General features: G+C 44.0%; 1 protein-coding gene across 12 annotated transcripts in view; it reads left to right on the forward strand.

The window, feature by feature from the left end:
- Positions 1-20,771, forward strand: part of KIAA1217 (KIAA1217 ortholog) — a 253,350-nt gene that overhangs the window by 221,790 nt on the left and 10,789 nt on the right. For all 12 annotated transcript variants that reach the window (XM_024215983.2, XM_024215987.2, XM_024215992.2 and 9 more), the window contains 5 exons: positions 119-266; positions 3,589-4,078; positions 6,192-6,372; positions 14,863-15,017; positions 15,701-15,847. In XM_024215983.2, the coding sequence (XP_024071751.1) occupies positions 119-266; positions 3,589-4,078; positions 6,192-6,372; positions 14,863-15,017; positions 15,701-15,847 (1,121 nt within the window). The remainder of the gene's footprint in view (positions 1-118; positions 267-3,588; positions 4,079-6,191; positions 6,373-14,862; positions 15,018-15,700; positions 15,848-20,771) is intronic.

Raw genomic sequence — 20,771 nt, forward strand, 5'->3', positions numbered from 1 at the left:
TGCAGGCGAGTACATAACTGTTGAATACACACGCATGTATCCAACTCTTTTTTTTTTTTTTTTTTTTTTAATAGCATTTGTCACTTTCTCTTGAACTTGGTGGTTCTTGTTTTCGTAGGCGAGTTTCCAACATTGCAGAATAAAATGAGGGCGATCCTCCGCATTGAAGTGGAAGCCGTGAGGTTTCTGAAGGAAGAGCCCCATAAACTAGACAGCTTGCTGAAACGAGTCCGCAGCATGACAGATATCCTTACCACGCTGAGGAGGTGAGTTGTTTTTCAGAACTCTGAACAGTTCCAGCAAGGAGCACTGCAAAGCCTTTTCCATTCAGAGTCAAAAGGTTTTCAGCGCCATGACTTGTTTATAGAGTTGTATGTGTAGCCCCTCCCCTGAGGCATAGCTTTTCTCTCCCTAGTGCTTGCTATCACCAATACCTGGAGCAACGTTTCCCCACTCTTTGGATGGGTTGGGTCCTGGGTTCTTTTTTGACGCCTGGTGACTCCTCACTGTGCCAGTACACAGGGTGCTGTCCCTTGAGAAGGAAGAGCAAGCAGTGTAAAAGCCCTGTACGTAGGGGATAATAAGATAAATGAAAACAAACCCCAGCAAAGAAATAGCAGACCAAAAATAACAGCATAACAAAGAGGGGTCCTTACTGGGAACAGGATAATAGGGGAAGGAAAGGGTTACGCTTAACTAATACATTTATGAAAAAGCCAGTTCTCCATTTCCTAACACTCACCGACCTCTGGCACCCTCTTAGGCACCTCCTTGAGGCAGATGGTAGGCTGATGTTGAATGTCCTGAGATGGAGTGTTGCTGTGCTGTGGCATTTGTCAGCTTAGACTGAAGTCCCCTGGGTGGGCAGGGTCCTCTCCTGACTCCAGTTGGACTTGCTGTACCCTGGTCTGGAATCCTCCTGGGGTCTTGGCTGGCTCTTGGTAGCCAGTGCCAGGTTGTATCTCTCTCACTCTGCTGGATGCTGGTCACGTCAGTGCTGGAACTGCCTGATCCATGCAGTTGAAGTCTTATAGCAGTCCAAAATCTCCCTTAGCGAGGAGTGAGAGTTTAGCAGAAACTCCCTGAGCTGTGCTGTCTCTCTTAGCTTCCAAACTAAAACTGAGACTAACCTCGGTCCATTGGTGTAGAGTCAGGCTACCCTCTCACTGGGGGCTGTATAGCTCTGGCTTGTTGTTGATCCAGTGACCTTCTTGTCCAAACCACACCAACAAGGCTTTCTAATTCCTTCTGTCCCCACCCCTGACTCCAAGCACGCTGGGAAATGAGGTAAGAGGATCTTGCTAGCCATTATTGTTGTAGTCCTTCTGTAAGGGCCCCTAGAGGTTCAGTCTGGAGTGCCAAGAGCTGGGGGTTACATATGGGTTCCTCTTAAAACTTCCTAACCGCATACTGAAAATCATGACTTCAATTGTTCCATGTAGAGTCTCTGTCTAAAGCAGCTACAATAGTCTAGTAGACCCTAACTAGGGATGGGTTGAATCCAAACCCCCTGACCAAGACATCTCTGACTGTTGGGGACATTTGGCTCAGGAGCCATACAATGTGTGTTTGTGCCCATCTCTAACCCAATCGGTTGTAGACATTTTACAACAATTGGTGTTAGATCAGGCACACTGAGTGCACAGCACGAATCTCCCAAAATACAACACTAAGAAATAGCTAACACAAAGCATCGCTAACATGATGTTAGCATCACTAAAAGTTTTGGTTTTTACCAGAGAACTGGAAACAAATAGCAAATATTTTTGGGTATGCTCGTGGTTTCATGGAATTCTTTACTCTGGGCTTTGGAAATGAGAGATGTGACAGAAACATATAAGCCATACTTGAGATTTTTCAGCCACTAAGTACAACCATTATCCATGTTTGTCAGAAAACATGAGCAGCAAACAAATGCTAATTTGTGAGGTAATGAGAATTGAATTTTCTTGCCAATGGCAACCCTGAAATAGTCAGCACCAAGGGATCAAAGTATATTATTTTAGTAACTTTCAGCTAAACACCTACGCTATAGCAAAATCTAAGGGGTGTGTGTGTGTGTGAGAGAGAGAGAGAAAGAGAAACAAAGAGAGATGAATTTAAGGCTTAAGATTGGTATCTTTATTCTAGAAAATATCTTAGAAGAGATATTCCTGTATTGGCAGAGGGATGGACTAGCTCATCTAACCTGTCTTTTCTGTTTTAATTTCTCTGATTCTATTAATTATTAATTTATTCTACCATGCTTACATCAGAAAATACCGATTGTGATGGGTTCGGTCACAGAGACCCCCTTGGGACTGTCACCTGATGTGCTGAAACTATCTCTGAGCCCATTTTCTTTGTCAGCTTGGGACTCCAGAACCCTGTCTTGTTAAGCCAGACACGCTAGTCTGCTGCAACACAGACCCAGGGGCTGAACCACGCCCCCAAAGCTGCAGCCTTTAACCAAAAACTGCTCAGCAAGACACCTATCTCCAGCACCCAGACACCCAGTTCCCAATGGGATCCAAACCCCAAATAAATCCATTTTACTCTGTATAAAGCTTATACAGGGTAAACTCAAATTGTCTGCCCTCTACAAAACTGATAGAGAGAGATGCACAGCTGTTTGCTCCCCCAGGTATTAATCACTTACTCGGGGTTAATTAATAAACAAAAGTGATTTTATTAAGTATAAAAAGTAGGATTTAAGTGGTTTCAAGTAATAACAGACAGAACAAAGTAAGTTACCAAGCAAAATAAAACAAAACATGCAAGTCTAAGCCTAATACATTTAAGAAACTGAATACAGGTAAATCTCACCCTCAGAGATGTTCCAATAAGCTTCTTTCACAGACTAGACTCCTCCTTAGTCTGGGCCCAATCCTGTCCCCGGTATAGTTCTTGTTAGTTCCAGCTCCTTTTATAGCCTTGGCACAAGGCGGGAATCTTTTGTCTCTCTGGGTCCCCACCCCCTCCTTCTAAATGGTAAAGCACCAGGTTTAAGATGGATTCCAGTACCAGGTGACATGGTCACATGTCCTGTGAGACCCCAAGCCTCCATTCTTCCCGGCCTGACTTACATGAACACAGGGAGGCTTACAAGTAAACAGAGCCATTTACAACCAATTGTCCGTTTAATGGGAGCCATCAAGATTCCAAGCCATTATTAATGGCCCAAACTTTGCATAGTTACAATAGGACTTTAGAGTAATACTTCATATTTCTAGCTTTAGATACAAGAGTGATACATACAAATAGGATGAACACACTCAGTAGATTATAAGCTTTGTAATGATACCTTACAAGAGACCCTTTGCATGAAGCATATTCCAGTTACATTATATTCACACTCATTAGTATATTTCCATAAAATATATGCAGTGCAACGTCACACCTATAACCTTTTAATTTCTAGTTTCCTCACACTTGAAAATTACCAAATTGATTTCTGTTTCCAACTGGGTGGGGAAAAAGAGTTTTTGCCAAAAGTATATTTTGTATCCAGATTACATCCAATAAAGTTAATATATAGCAAATGACTGGACTAATTATATGCAAATTTAATAAATAATGAATGATTATGTGTGTGATTTGTTTTGATAGACATGTTACAGAAGGTCTGCTGAAGGGCGTGGATCCTTCTCAAGCCATGCAATACAGTGCCATGGAAAAGGCAACAGCAACCGAAGTTCTGAAAAATCAAGAAGAGCTAATACGTGTCCATGGATACCCACAGCAAAACATAGCTGGAGTTACAGCAGAGGTGCAAGGGTCTTCAGTCAAGTCAGAAGTTCTACCCTTAATGACAGTTCATCATGTACAGAGCTCTCCTGTAGTCATACATCAATATCAGCACTCTTCAGCACTGGTCAACCATACCCAGAATTCACCTTTGGTCACCAGCCATTCTGTAGGTTTGTCAGCAACAAGCCATCATACCCCCACCATGCCAGTCACTGTACTGGAGTCCACAGCAGCAACCCAGCAATCACAGACGTCTCAGTCACCACAGGTCAATGGTTCCGTTATGCAAAGCCTTTTTATTGAAGAAATTCACAGTGCAAGTACCAGGAACCGAGCTGTTTCAATTGAGGTACAGTGTATTCTCTTTAACCAGTGATATTCTCTTTGGGCCCATGCTTGACTTTACTGGGTGCTGCCAGCATGCATTTGAAACCTTAGGTAGGATTTTCAAAATACCAGTGGAGATAGGTGTCTGATTTCCAAAGAAAAGTCCATGGGAGTTGGGCCCATAACTTCCATAGGCACTTCTGAAAATCTTACCCCTTATTTTGAACCAAGACAAAATGTAATGTCATGTTAAAGAAAAAAAGCCTGAGGTGTCATTTCTGAGTGCTCTATTGACACTGAAGAAATGATTACTAGAGCCAGGCGATTACTTTCTTTTAAATCCCAAACTAAAAATCATGTTAACCAGGAGTGAAACCTATAAATCCCCTTCTATTACTATTGGGCAGGTGTTAAGTGATTAAAGTAGGATTTTTTTCAGGAGTGGGGTAAGTGGAGGATTTAACATCAGCCTGGAAATGCCTAGGTAAGATTGTATATATATTAAAAAGTATGGAAATGCTCAGTAAGGTCACCCAAACAACTGGAATTTTGTGAAGTTGGGGAACGGTGTAGTACACGGCTCTGGCCCTTCACATTTTTTTGATACACAAGTATGATTTCCCCCACCATCCCATACTCCAGGTGTATCATCTACCTAATTTGAGTCCAGTCCTTACTATGTTAAAAGTATTTGTCTGTTAAGTCTCATGGTAACATGGCAGGCAGTACATTGTAGCCACACTTCTAAATTTGAAATCCTGTATACTTTCGGGGTTGGGGGATGTCTTGACCAATCTTCCAGCATGTGGTCTTTTGATGAAGATATTTAAAGGCCTCTCTTTTTCCTTTCACTGCATTTGGTCTTAAAGATGTCTGGAGTATTTTGCTGTAGCTCCATAACAACACTTTCCATTAAAGGTGTGCCTGATCAGGCCATCTACTCGAGTAAGGAATCCCAGTTAGGTCACCTCTCAATTTTGAGTCACTGATGGGAAGATGATACACAGCGTGTCTAGGACTTCCTTATGGCGGCTCGATGTTGGGAAGACACAGGAGCAGAATTAAAGATGTTTGGGTGACCTTAGCACTGTGAATTTCCATACCTTCTAATGATTGATTATTTTTCTGTGTCGCTCTAACATGGAATTTCCAGTTGGGGCTGTTGAGGAAAAAAACAACATGCTGTTAAGGGCTTTCTCTTTAAGCAGTGGCTAAATATTTAGGTCAACATATGCTGTGTATTGCTATAAGAAGTCACAAGAGCTACTTACATAAGCTACAGTGCAGGTAGGTAACTTTGCGATGCAATGAGTAAAGTACGTGTAGCCTCCATCACAAGGCAGGTGAAACAAAAATAGAGAACTAAGTAAATTAATCTGAAGCCAGAGCATTTTTCATCAGTTTAAAAAAAAAAAATTATTGCTCCCGTATGGAGTTTTGTCAATCCTTTTTGTTTGTGGTTGTTCCTAGCAACATGTTATCCCAAATGCTTACACCAAGGTGGGCACAATGGTAACTGTGATGTGTGTTTTTAAAACAATATGTAACCGGCATTGTCTGTTTTTAAACATTAAACACTATTTTGCATGGCTATAGCATTTTTCGTCTGTGTATCTCAAAGTGCATTACAAATATTATTAATAAGCCCACCAAATACCCTTGTTAAGTGGTGGGTATTATTATCCCCATTTTACAGATAAGGAAACTGAAGCACAGAGACTTGCCAACAAATAAATAATAGCTTTCCTTCAATTTTTGAGTAAATGTTTTGTGCCTGCAGTAGTTCAGAAAGAAACCTATAGGAGGTAATGCAGTCTGTAAGTTTTCTCAGGCTGATTTGACTTGCAAGGAGTGCTCTATAAGAAACGATGGTGCTAGCTGAGTTCTGGAGGCCAGAGCAGTAGACGCTTATAGTATGTTAAAGTGTGCTGAACAGTAGGCAGTGAATATTTCATGTTAAATATTGCTCACTAGGAACCGAACAGAAATCAGAAACTTCTATTGCTTCACTACAGACCAATGCTGAGAAAATCTAACCAGTTTTGAGTCGTAATGTTTATATTTGGAGGTGTAGAAGTAACAGAGTAGAGACTGATGAAATCAGAACATTAACTGAATGCTGTACTTCTCTTTAGAAAGCAGAAAAGAAATGGGAAGAGAAAAGACAGAACCTTGATCACTATAATGGAAAGGAGTTTGAAAAGCTCTTGGAAGAGGCACAGGCCAATATCATGAAGTCAATCCCTAACTTAGAGATGCCTCCGCAGTCCACAGCCTTGCCAAAATTGGAGGCAGTGGATAAATTAGAAGTTTCAGGTAAGGTTTGCAGTTGTGAACTGAGGGTTTGCGTCTTTGAGAATATTAAATGAGAAAAGTTTTTTTGATTATAATGATAATTTAAGTTTAAATATTTACTTAGCACCTTTATCAATAGCCTAGCCTTCCCTGTGAGACAGAATGGGGGTATGTCCTGGGAAGCAGGGACGCTGTAGACGATGCAGCGGTCGAGCTGGTTCACCAGCTAAACCTGAGCTCCTGGGGTGATGCTGTAGCTAAGAGGGCGAATGCGAGCAATGTTCCCTGTGAACTGCCCGGTGGTGCAGCAGTCTTGTGTATACTGCGCAGGTCCGAATCCCTGCTGCTCACATCTCCTCAGTGCGGCCCCAGAAGGGATATGGCGTGACCCTTTAAGAACCTGTTCTGCTTGGTCCCGCTGTCCTATGACAGGGCATGTGCGCCCCCCCCCCTCACCTCCTCGCTCTGGAGGAGTTGGGAGCGTTTCCGGAGGGGGACGCACTCAGCTGGGAAGGGGTGGTGGCTCTGGGATGCGCCTTGTGCAAGAGCTCAGGTGAGGGGCCTGGACGGGCTCTGCCGTGTCAGCCCAGGGCAGTGCAGGCTGCAGAGCTGTAGCCCAATCAGGCCAACGTACAGATGCCCCGCTCGACCCCAGCCCACCCACATGCCTGGCAGTTGGTTTCCAGGGACACAGTGGGAGTGGGAGCAGAAGGAGCTGCAGCCAGGGCCTTTCCTGGGTGCACCTGGGGTGGTGGTGGGTGGTCTGAAACCCCCAGCCGCAGGGAAGTGCAGTCTGACACCACCCCCACCCTACACACACAGACCCCTGGCTAGGCTCCTCAGGCAGCTCCTGCAGAGCGAATCACCTTCCTCTGGGACCCTGCCAGTGGTGGGGACAGGGACTAGTGTGTGATGCACACACATCTGCACCCCACCCACCCATACACAATTCTCCTTCATGCTTCTCAGCCTTCCTGTAGACACCCCTTCATACTCCTCACCACAAATCCATACCCTGCCCCTCACCCCAACCCTCACCACGCACACTTACATACCCTTCACCACACCCCCACATGGACTCGCACACGCACACACACAACCCCCCTATGTGTGCACGCACACACACAGTCCTCCCTGCACACCTCTCTCAACATTCACAACCTCCCTCTTCCCCCCACACAAACACACCCAATCCAATACAAAAATGTAGTGCTCGGTGGAGTTTGTATCTGGCTCAGTACAAAAAAAAGAATTTAGAGGGAACACTGAATGTACCATTTGAATGTATAAACAGGGTAAGATCAAGTACAAGTTTAGACAGGTTATATTACCTTTGTATACGGCATTAGTGAGACCAAACTGTGTCCAGTTCTGGTGTCCACACATCAAGAAAGGTGTTTAAAATTGGAAAGGGTTTGGAAAAGAGCTACAAGAATGATTTCAGGTCTGGAAAACATGCCTTTACAGTGAGAGACTTCAAATCTCAGTCTTTATAGTTTATGAAGGAGAAGAGTAAGAGGTGACTAATGTTTCTTTAATCTAGCAGACAGATTTAACAAGATCCAATGGTTGGAAGATGAAGCTAACATATTCAGATTAAAATTAGGCACAACATTTTAACAGTGACGGGAATTAATAATTAGAATAATTTATTTAGGAATTTGTTGGATTCACTATCACTTGAAGTCTTTACACCAAGATAGGATGGCTTTCTAAAAGACATGCGCAGCCAGAAATTATGGGCTTGATGCAGGAATTACTAGGAGAAATCCTGTGTAAATTTAGTCAGACTTCCTGTGTCATGCAAGAAGACAGACTAAATGTTCATAATGATAAAAAATCATTAAAAATGTAGGGCTGGAAGGGACTTTGATAAGTCATCAAGTCCACCCCCCTGCACTCTGGCAGGACCAAGTAAACCTAGACCATCCCTGACAGGTGTTTGTCCCACCTGTTTTTAAAAACGTCCAATGATGGGGATTATACAACCTCCCTTGGAAGCCTATTCCAGAGTTTAACTATCCTGATAGTAAGAAAAATTTTCCTAATATCTCATATAAATCTCTCTTGCTGGAGATATAAGCCCATTACTTCTTGTCCTACTTCCAGTGGACATGGAGAACAATTGATCACCATCCTCTTTATAACAACCCTTAACATATTTTGAAGACTGTTATCAGGTTCCCCCTCATTTGTCCTTTCTCAAGACTAAACAGGCCCATGCTTTTTTAACCTTTCTTCATAGCTCAGATTTTCTAAACTTTTTATCATTTTTCTTGCTCTCCTCTGGACTCTCTCCAATTTGTTCACACCTTTGCTAACGTGTGGTGCTCCGAACTGGACACTACTCCAGCTGAGGCCGCACCAGTGCTGAGTAGAGTAGGACAATTACCTCTGATGTCTTATATACAATACCCCTGTTAATACACCCCAGAATGATATTAGCCTTTTTCACCTCTGCATCACACCTCTCACTTATATTCCATGTGTGATCTACTATAACCCCCAGATCCTTTTCAGCAGTACTACCATCTAGCCATTTATTCCCCATTTTGTAGTTGTACGTTTGATTTTTTCCTTCCTAAGTGAAGTGCTTTTCAGTTGTCTTTATTGAATTACATCTTGTTTAATTCAGACCAATTCTCCAATTTGTCAAGGTTGTTTTGAATTCTAATCAAAACCTTCAAAGTGCTCGCAGCCCCAACCAGCTTGGTGTCATCAGCAAATTTCTACTCCATTATGCAAGTCATTAATGAAAATACTGAATAGTACTGGACCCAGTCATTAAAGAGCTCCTGATGGAGCTATACTGGCTTCTTACTGTTCTTCCTATCTTTCCTTCGCATTAGGATAGTTTTGCAATTGTGACTTTTAATCTCCTTGAGAAATGGCCAGCTCTTATGAACTCCTTATCCCCTTAGATTTTCTTCCCATGGAATCTTACCTACCAGTTCTTTGCATTTGTTAAAGTCTGCTTTTTTTTTTTTTAAGTTTATTGTCCTTATTTTGCTACTGTCACTGCTTCCTTTGTTTAGAATCATGAACTCTATTATTTCATGATCACTTTCACCCTCATTACTTTTCACCATCAGATTTGCCACCAGTTCCTCCCTGTTGGTCAGAATCAAGTCTAAATGGCTGTCCCTCTGGTTACTTGCTTCACTTTCTGAAACAAAAAGTTGTCCCCGATTTTGTGTTTTGCCGTTTTACATTTCCAACAGATGTCTAGGTGGTTAAAGTTCACCCCCCTTACTACCAGGTCTTGTGTTTTGGATATCTCTGTTTATTCTAGAAATGCCTCATCCACCTACTCTTCCTGATTTGGTGGTCTGTAGTAGACCCCTACCACGACATCACCCCTATGTTTTATCCCTTTTATCTTTACCGATAGACTCTCAGCTGGTTTCCTCCTACCTCCTTCTCGACCTCAGAACTAGTGTATATATTCTTGATGTATAATGCAACACCTCTCTTTTTTATCCTGCCTATCCTTCCTGAACAAGCTGTACCCCTCTATACAGGCTACAGGCTGGGGACCGACTGGCTAAGCAGCAGTTCTGCAGAAAATGACCTGGGGATTACAGTGGACGAGAAGCTGGATATGAGTCAGCAGTGTGCCCTCGTTGCCAAGAAGGCCAACGGCATATTGGGCTGTATTAGTAGGAGCATTGCCAGCAGATCGAGGGAAGTGATTATTCCCCTCTATTCAGCACTGGTGAGGCCACACCTGGAGTATTGCATCCAGTTTTGGTCTCCCCACTACAGAAGGGATGTGGACAAATTGGAGAGAGTCCAGCGGAGGGCAATGAAAATGATTAGGGGGCTGGGGCACATGACTTACGAGGAGAGGCTGAGGGAACTGGGGTTATTTAGTCTGCAGAAGAGAAGAGTGGGGGGGATTTGATAGCAGCCTTCAACTACCTGAAGGGGGGTTCCAAAGAGGATGGAGCTAGGCTGTTCTCAGTGGTGGCAGATGACAGAACAAGAAGCAATGGTCTCAAGTTGCAGTGGGGGAGGTCTAGGTTGGATATTAGGAAACACTATTTCACCAGGAGGGTGGTGAAGCACTGGAATGGGTTACCTAGGGAGGTGGTGGAATTTCCATCCTTAGGCTAGGTCTACACTACAGCGGACTTCCGACCTAAGATACGCAACTTCAGCTACGTGAATACCGTAGCTGAAGTTGCGTATTTTAGGTCGGCTTACCTGGCGGTGAGGACGCGGGAAAGTCGACCGCTGCCGCGCTGCCGCCGACTCCGCTACCGCCTCTTGTCGAGGTGGAGTTCCGGAGTCGACGGTAGAGCCATCAGGGATCGATTTTACCGCGTCCTCACGAGACGCGGTAAGTCGATCCCCGATAAACCGATTGCTACCCGCCGGATCGGCGGGTAGTGAAGACGTAGCCTTAGAGGTTTTTAAGGCCCTGCTTTGAGCAGGGGATTGGACTAGGTGACTTCCTGAGGTCTCCTTCATCCCTAATAGTCTATGATTCTATACCAATATTTCAGACATGAAGTTTATCTCACCAAGTCTCTGTGGTGACATAATTTAGCTTATGTACTAATGTTTCCAATTCTTCCTGTTTGTTTCCCATACTCTTTGCATTTGTATATAGACATCTAAGATGTTGAGCAGATTCCCCCACTGATTTCCTTTGTTGCTCCTATGACCCTATTGTAATTTTCCATGTCCCCCCCCAACATTTAACCCTGTGTTAAGGTCGCCTTTTTAAATTTGTGGGCTTTTGTCACCTGGCGCCTTTGAACCTAGTCTCATCCAAGATTTTGGTACATCCCATATCTGGAAATGGATCAGCTGCAAAATTCTGATTCAGATATTTATTTCAACTTTCACAGAATTATGGAGAGGTGTTTTCAGTGCCAGCATTTCAGAGCCCGGCTCTAACACTAAATAGTTTGTGGCAGTATTTGTTCTTGGACATTTATTAACGTGAGAGTTTAATATTTATGTTGAAAAATCATTTTAGAATTCCTGCACACAGTTCAGTGAGATGACTGGCTTCTAACTGCATTTGCTTGTGTAGTGAATGGCACAGCACAGAAAGAATCAGAGAAAATAAATATTATATGGGTGCACTGAGCTGTGACCAGGGCGGGCGCAACCCATTAGGCAACCTAGGCGGTCGCCTAGGGCGCTAACATTTGGGGGGCGGCGACCGCGGCAGCTGGATCTTCCGCCGCCTCCGTTGGAGGCGGCATTTTGGGGATAGGACCTTCCGCCGCCTCTGTCGGGGGCGGCATTTCAGGGGCGGGACCTTCCGCCTCCTTGGGCGGCAAAAAAGCGGGCAGCGCTCCTGGCTGTGACAATGTCTGAGAAAGTGCAAAAGACAATAACAAAGAGGAGCTTTTGTTACTCACATATTTAGCTAATCCATATCTAGAATAAGAATTTGCATGGTGTCCAGCTAGCAGATTTATGGAGAAATTTGATGAAATGATGAGACATCTGCCTTCTGTTTTGCATAATGAATCCTACAATAGTCACATAACTTAAAGGAATAACAAAGCTTTTCCTGACTTAATTCCCTGATTAAACATTTCACATACCACCCAAATCTTCTACAGTTCAGAAAGAAAGTTTCAACATGCTACTGCCTACTCTAGGCTAGAAAAATGAGTGACATATGGGAAGACAGACCACCTACTTTACTAATACACTACACAGAGTATGTTAGCAACCAATTAACAGAGTGCTTTGTATGCTCTTACACAGAGCACAGATGGATCATGTTGCTAGAAAACATGGTCTCAATTGCTCTCCATTCAGATTAAGAAATTGAAATATTTATCCTGGAAAATTAAGGCTAACATTTAAAAAAACGAGTGCTTGAAGTCAGGCTCTTATGTCCAATTAATGCACCTGAATAAGTGGTCTAATTTTCAAAAGTGCTGAGCAAACATGGGTGTCTAAATTTGGACACAGGCTTGATTTTAGGCATCTGTTTTTGAAATCTTGGCTCTATGTATTTTTGAGATTCTTATTCAGTATTTCTTTGAAACCATTGTCTCTAATTTTTCCAGTGGAGGTATAAAGCTAAATCATCAGTCAGTTCCAATCTTTCATCTGTTGCTATACCTGATGGGAAAGAATTGACACAAAAGGTGCCAAGATTATTAAAATGACTCGTAGTTTTGGGTGCCCAACATAGGATGCCCTTGAGGTGCCTGATTTTTCACAAAGTGCTGAGCCTCTGACTTCTGAAAATCATGAACAGTTAAAGTGTCTCAAATTAAGCACCCCAAATCACTAGTCACTCTTAATAACCTTAGCCAAATTGAATTATACTTGTTTGCCCTTATTCTCCTCTGCACTCTAGCAGCATGACTCAGCAGGGGGGGAAATGCTTGCTGTTTCCTCAAAGGTTTATAACATAAAAATAAAATAACTTTAACAGAGAAAACAGAAGAACACCCAGCATTGGGTTCTACCTAGTCTTATGCTCTATTACAGCCTCTCCCATGCAAAGAGGTGTGGAAGCTGATCTGACATTAACCCCTTGTTCACCAGAGGCCAGGTAGTGCACCTGCACCCTGTCACACTTACCACTTCAATTTTTCCTCCTCCTGGTTCCCTGTCTCTTTCTTTTTTATTTTCCAGTTTTAAAGATGGGGAAGGCACTGGTGTGGGTTACACAGTAGAAATCAATCTGCCTCCGTTCCCTCAATGCCTCCTATTCTTTCATCATTCTTATTTTCAGTAACTGCAGGGAAAACTGTGGATGCTCTAGCGCTTAGGATTGCTGCATTTGTAAGGCTGGCAGATTGGACAAGCCTGTGAAGGAGCTGTGACCTCCACAGGAGCTACCACCCATTAGTTGCAAGCATCTGTGAAGCCAAATTGCTGTGTGTCATGTGTAAGGGATAAGAGAAAGACTCTAATTCCTTTAGCCTGGAATTCAAGAAAATCACTTAGTTGTCCTGGAAGACGTATACACAGAATTCATTACAAGCATACTTCTTAATGGTATGTGCTGATAAGAGAAAAGCTCTAATGTAAAACATATCTGGAAGTTCACTTTTGTTGTAACCTTGTGAGTCAGTCAGTTCCAGATAACTAGGGAGGGACAGGGTGACATATAATACACTAGAACATTTCTTTAAGTTTAACCTTTTCTGAAGAACATTTGAGCTAACAAGAGAACAAAGACAAGGCTATTCCTATTAGAAAAATAGGAACTGCCATTGTGGATTAGACCAACCTCTGTCTAGTCCCGTATCCTGTCCCTGACAGTGGTCAGTATCAGATGCCTCAGAAGGAGGCGCTGAATCTCCATAATTGACAGTTATGCAATATCCTCTCCATGGAGAAAGTTGCTTCTTGACCCCAAGCAGCTAGTAGTCCTGAACACAAGATTTTAACTCCCTTGTACATGTCTATCCGATCTATTTGTGTAACAGACATCTATTTTTTTAAAATGAAGCTTGTAAATAAAAAGAAGAAAAAAACCCTGAGTGCGTGTTTCTTGCTGCAGTGTGTCCTGCTTGGCTTGCGTGCAAACATACACCTTCAAATAGGAATGAATTATGGGGTAGCAGTTTGTAAGGGGTGGTGGTGTCTGGTTGGAGAAACTGGTGTCCTCTTCAGAACACTCAGGAGCCCCTGTCAAAATGCAGGGGTTCCATATCTGAGCTATTGGATTATGCTTTAATCTGCCATGAGTTAGAAACTCTCTTGGTGGCATAGCATTCGCATTAGAGCCAGTACGTTGTAATTTCAGGGCAAATCTGTGTGTTACTGAAACTTTTAATTGTAATTAAAATTAAAAATGAAAGCTTGCATTGCTGGGGAGAGGGTCCAGTTGGTGAGCTGGACTTCCCCGGCCCTCCCCATGCTAATAGGGCTTAGTGCACTAAGTGAATTGGAGAGGGGGTGCCTACTTGCTCCTGGAGCAGAGGACTCTTTTTATTTTCCTGGGTGCCTTTGCTATCCAAGCATAACCCAGTGTTACCTGAGTTGTAACAGTGGCATTCAAATCCATTTCTAGCACAGTGCAGAAAGCACCCCTCTGATAGAGCAGAATTATGTGCTAATTTTTAACTTGCCATGTGCTGGAAGAATAGGAGGAGGCTCATTGGTTTTCAGAGGCGGGCACAAGAGGGGGCAGGATAATGGCAAAAATACCCCCCCATAACACACAGCTTGTGCCTGTGTAAGCAGACATGCACTTACAAAGTGTGCCAGCTAGAAGTGCACCTAGGTACGTCGGGCAGCCGAACCTGTGCACCTCCGGTGAAATCCTGGCCCTGTTGACTTTAATGGAAGCAGGGTATCACTGCAAGTTTCCATGGGGAGTGACCTGATTTCTCTGTGCAAATGCAGGTGTTTTCAGCGTTGTGGTGGAGCACATTTTAAAGCTAGAATCCTGAATGTGCTAATGGTCACACAGTTCTTAGCAGCAGGACCTTTTCTCTAATGTGGAGTAGAGGGTACAAAAAACAGAGCCATTCCCCATCAGCAATGATCATTCTGTGATGCCATGTTACTTTGCAGAAGATGTTCCCGGTGCGGAACAGGAAGCTGACAAGCTGGTGAAGTCACCACCTCCTCCACCTCCACGTCGTAGCTACCTACCGGGATCTGGCCTCACCACAACGAGATCAGGAGACGTCATCTTTGCAGTCAAAAAAGAGACCACCATTGTCAAGGTTTGATGATTCAGGCAGTAGCTAATTGACTTAGTGACTAATTGCTGGCACATGAAACATTCCAAGACTTCATCTGTTTGTCTAAACCATAGAAAAAGTTGAGACAGGGCCATGGCCCAGAGAGGTGACTAATAGGTCACCAGGAAATTCTACTGATCAGAAAAAGCAACCAATAGGATTTGTCCAGTCCTGTTCTCATAATTCTTATCCTTCCACTTATCTCTGTAACAATGTAAAATGCAAATCACAAGCGGCTTTCATCCAGTGTGTCAGAAGATTAAAAATAAAAAGCCCATCTTATGCAGATGGGGAAGATCGGCTCAGAGAGTCCAGAGTTTCCACAGAAACATTTTAAGAGTTTCTTGTTGCTTACTTTACTCACCGGTGACATTTGAAGTGAAATAAAAAAGGAGGGAGGCAGTATGGGGATGCCTCTCCATCTCATACACATTATAACAGTAGCATCAGGATTATATTGATCTAGCACCATATTTTTTGGTTTTAAGTTGATAAAAAAAAGTGAGCTCCTAAGACATGACATTAAACAAGCAAACAAACAAACAGCTCAGCCCCTCCCGAAATCCTGCAATAAGGGGAGTTGCATTATTATTGATTTTACTGTATTTGCTTTGCACTAGCATGGTGTATATATATTGGCTCTCTGTGGTTCTTCACCCTTTCAGGAAGGCAGCGAAGATGCTGGGCAAACAGCACAGTCCAAAGTACCTAAAGAAGATCCAGCCTCATCCCGGGCACCACTGCCTGTCACAGCATCTGCCACAAAGGACGAGGAGGAAGAGGAAGGAGACAGAATAATGGCAGAATTGCAGGTATGCACATTGAGTTGCACATGGATAGCCGTATACAGTCTCACTCTCTTTTACAGCCCTTGCTTCTGTTCTTAGCTGAGATCACAAAGGAAAATGAGCGTGGTGGTCTCACCCAAATACCCTTTGTGAATAAATATCCACAGAACACAACCACCACACTGTTCTGGCCTGGAAAAGCAGGGTTTTTGTGGCTCATTATTCAGGGGTATTGGCACTGCTGTTGGACAAATCCTCCTTGACAGATACACAAATAGGTTTGCTGTGCTGTACATATTCAATGTGTTCAGCATTGACCTGAGTTTGTCATGTAGGGCCAAGGCCTGCATGGTGCCTGGGGCCCCTCTGCTCTTGTGGAAGTTGGTGGGAGCAGAGGATACTAGGCTTACAGGGTTGATTGGGCTCATCACATTAAACCTTGGTCCCCTTTCTATGTATATATGTCTACATTCTTGATACATCACAGAATTTAGCTTTCCATAATGAGATGCATCATTCTGGCAGCAGCTTCTGAGAAGAGACGCTCACTCCATGGTCTTTCGTTTTGCAACAGGTGGAACTGTTTTAGATCACTGACAATGACACTGTAGTAAAAAAAACAAACATTAAAACTGCAGTCAGTGAGTTTCCAGTGTTTCTGAGCTGCATACTCTATATCAGTGGTCACTAACCTGTCAATCACGATTGACTGGTTGATCCTGGAGCCTTGGCCAATCGATCGCGCTCTCTGGGCTGCTAAAAGTCCGGCGGGGCTCAAAGGTTACGTGCCTGCCATAGCTCGCTCCATGCCACTCCTGGAAGCGGCTGGCTGCTGGCACGTCTCTGCGGCCCCTGGGGGAAGGGGAAGGGTGAGGCAGCTCCAAATGATGCCCCCGCTTCCAGCATTGTCCAGAACTGCGGGGGTGGTGCTTGCAGGCGTGGGCAGCGCACGGAGCTGCCTCACCCCCCCCCCCCCTTTTCCCCAGGAGCTGTGCGCAGAGACGTCCCAGCAGCCAGCCACTTCTGGGAACCGCCTGTGGTAAGCGCCTCCCAGACAGAGTCTGCACCTTGCACCCCCTCCTGCACCCCAGCCCAGAGCTCCCTCCCAGACCCTGAACCCTCTCCCACACACCAATCCCTTGCACCAAACTCCCTCCCAGAGCCTGCACCTCTCACCCTCTCCTGCACCCCAACACTCTGCACCAGCTTGGAGCCCCCTCCTGCACCCAAACTCCCTCCCAGAGCTTGCATCCCTCACTCCTGCACCGCAACCCCCTGTCCCAGGCTCAGCCAATGCTCAACCCAACAGTTGAGAATGTTACACTGATTTTTGACAATCCCTGAAGGATTTTGGATCTATAAACCACAACTGACACTAATAAAAAGTAAAACTCATGAAATGTCCAGTGGATTCTATGAGATTCTAGGTGCAGTGTGACCATATGATGCCTGCACCCAAACTCCCTCCCAGAGCTTGCACCCCTCACTCCTGCACCCTAACCATCTGCACCTGGCTCAGCCTGGAGCCCCCTCCCACACCCCAACCCTCTGCCCCAGCCTGGGGAGAGTGAGTGACAGAGGGAGGGGGGAATGGAGAGAGCGGGGCGTGGCCTCGGGGAAGGGGCAAGGGAGATCCTGGATTGATCTTAAATTCAAAAAGTGATCTTGTGCGTAAAAAGGTTGGAGACCACTGCTCTGTATGGTACTGTCTCCGTACTATGGTAAGAGAAACAGGTTGAGCAAATGGGGGTTTGGATTAGGGTTAGGACAGATTGGGGTTATGTAACAATACATAGGCTCTATGGAGCACTTCAGGTATTCAAAAGCACTATACAGAATTATCTAATCAATCCACTCAGCAGTGGGTATAGTATGTCCTTAAAATGCTTCTAATACATGAGACAGGCCTGCCAATTGATAGGCATCTTGGGTGACCCTCACACATCCTGCCTCTCCACACCGCTCAGGCATCAGCCACTGGCATCTTAGATAGCTACGCTGCAGGCAGAGCAGTTTTTTCCCTGCAGTGTGTCCTTCTGGCTGCCAGGGGCTGCTGTGGCACTGGGTCTACAGGCAGTTAGGTTGCCTCTCCTCCTCTTCCTGTCTCTCTTTAGGCAGCCCAGCTGCCCAATTGCTCTTCCTCTGATAGGCTGTGAATGGGAGGGTTAATGGGGACAAAGATAATATGGGGTTTGGAAGGAGGGTGTGAAGGAAAGTCAGAGTAAGGGTACTGAAGAGGAGGATGTCAGACATTTCTGCTAGGGGTAAACATTTTTAAATCGGGTCCAGATAACTTGCACCCAAGAGTCCTGAGAGTTGGCTGAGGTGATCTCTAGCCCACTGACGTTAATTTGTAATAAATCTTGGAGTCCCGGGGAAATTCCAGAGGCCTGGAAAAATGCTAATGTTGCGCCAATGCTCAGAAAGGGCAAATGGGATGACCCAGTCAGTTAGCATGATACCAATCCTGGGCAAAATAATGGAAAAGCTGATATGGGCTTCAATTAAAAGAATTAAAAGATAGGAATACAATTAATGACAATCAATGTGATTTTATGGACAATAGGTCTAGTCAAACCTGATTTCATTCTTTGAAGAGATTACATGTTAGATTGATAAAACTGTATCGAGTTAGACTTTTTTAAAGGCATTTGGTTTATTACTGCACAACATTTGGATTTAAGAAACTGGCACTATACGGTATCAAGAGAGGACATGTTAAATGGATTAATAAATACAAAATGAAAACAAAGTTTGAACTCGAAAGTTGCTGTGAAACAGAATTGTGGTCCTCCACACAGCTGTCTTAACAACTAGCTAACTGACAGATCTCAAAAAATAGTTGTCAATGGGGTATCATCATCAAGTTGGGGGTATTTTTACTTGGGTTCTTTAGGGATTCGTACATTTTCATTAATGATCTGGAAGTAAATATCAAATCAGGCTGATAAAATTTGTGGATGACATAAAGGTTGAGTGGCAAATAATGATGAGTCCATGGCAATCATGCAGTGTGTTCTGGATACTTGATAAAGGGTGTCTGTTCAAACAAAATGTGTTTTAATAGAGATAAATGCAATGGTTTACATCTAGGAACAAGGCATGAAGGCCATACCTACAGAATGGGCAGCTGTATCTTGGATAGCAGTGACTCTAAAAAGGATTTGGGGGTCCAAGTGGATAAGCAAACAGAACATGAGCTCCCAGTGCAATGTTCTGGCAAAAAGGGCTAATGCAAGCCTTGATTGTATAAAGAGGGGAGTGCTGAATAGGAGTAGGGAGGTGGTTCCACCTCTGTAAAAGGCATTGGTGAGGCTAGTACTGGAATAATGCAGTCAGTTTTGGTGTTCATATTTATAAAAGAATGTTGAAAAATTGGAGAGAGTGTGCAGAAAAGAGCCCCCAAAATTACTTGAGGGCTGGAGTAAATGCCTTAGTGAGAAACTTAAAAGAGCTCAATCTGTTTAGTTTATCGGAGAGACAACTGAGAGGTGATGTGATTACAGTGTATAAGTACCTGCATGGGGAAAAAATACTGAGTCCTAAAGATCCATGCATCTGAAGAAGTGGGTTTTTTACCCACGAAAGCTTATGCCCAAATAAATCTGTTAGTCTTTAAGGTGCCACCGGACTCCTCGTTGTTTTTGAGTCTTAAAGAGCTCTTTAATCTAGCAGAGAAAAGCATAACTGGAAGCTGAAGCCAGACCAAAGCAAATTAGGTACAAATTTGGGCAGTGAGGGTGATTAACCGTTGGAACAAACTCGCAAGGGAAGTGGTGGATTCTTCCTCTATTGATGTCTTTCTGGAAGATCTGCTTTAGCAAAACATGTTATTGGGCTGCATGCAGGGGTAATTGGATGACATTGAATGGCCTGTGATATACAGGTCGAGTAGATCATCTAATGGTCCCTTGTGGCCTTAAACTCTATGAATCTAAGTAAAAAGAGGGATCTATAAAGAGAACTTTGTTTAAAAAAGAAGAATACTGGGAGAGTCTGCTACAGTTCTCCACTATGAGTTTCCTGTGTTTATTTATAATTTGGAAAGGGAGTAACAAGAGAGAGAGACAGAGGGGAAGGATGTTATATTGGAGGAAGTGCCTGACTGTATCCAGTAATTTAGTGCTATAAATTGCATGATAGTGAGATAAATTAATTATATAGTTACCACAATACTTGCCACACCAATATCACTTCCTTACCTGCAATGGTGAAATTAATTCTCACTGCCACTCCCTCCCTGGCATGCACCTTTCCTCCACACCACTGCTGATTTACCTTACTGATAATGCAGCGTGCAAGTGCTTGTCAGCAGAACTCCCAATGTGCTACACCAGGACTTGCTGTCGGCATTGTGCACCTGTACATTGTACATCTACTGGCAATAATGGCCTTTAGGCCCTCCTCTTGAACTAGGAGCTAGTGGGAGAGCTGGGCTGGACCCCACAAGGAATTAGAGAGAAGCCAGCTCTGCTCAGTAAGGTAGAGGTCTTGAGAGCCCACACTCTGTGGTGCAGTAGGAGGAGGACTTAGTAGCAGACCCATGCTCCTAGGACTTGACTTATACCAGAGCTTTGCTGCAGGAGGAAAATATAGGGTCCATAGGCCGTGAAGAACCTGAACTCCTTAGACCTCACCACCTTGGAGTATGGTTGTTATAGTGTGGCTGATACCAGCCTGAAGAACCCACAGCCTAGGAAAACAACAAGGAGTCTGGTGACACCTTAAAGACTAACAGATTTATTTGGGCATAAGCTTTCGTGAGTAAAAACCTCACTTCTTCGGATGCATAGAGTGAAAGTTACAGATGCAGGCATTATATACTGACACATGGAGAGCAGGGAGTTACTTCGCAAGTAGAGAACCAGTGTTGACAGGGCCAATTCAATCAGGGTGGATGTAGTCCACTCCCAATAATAGATGAGGTGGTGTCAATTCCAGGAGAGGA

Source organism: Terrapene carolina, unplaced genomic scaffold (assembly GCF_002925995.2).
Source record: "Terrapene carolina triunguis isolate 2854851 unplaced genomic scaffold, T_m_triunguis-2.0 Scaffold84, whole genome shotgun sequence".
In the NCBI taxonomy this organism is placed as follows: Eukaryota; Metazoa; Chordata; order Testudines; family Emydidae; genus Terrapene; species Terrapene triunguis.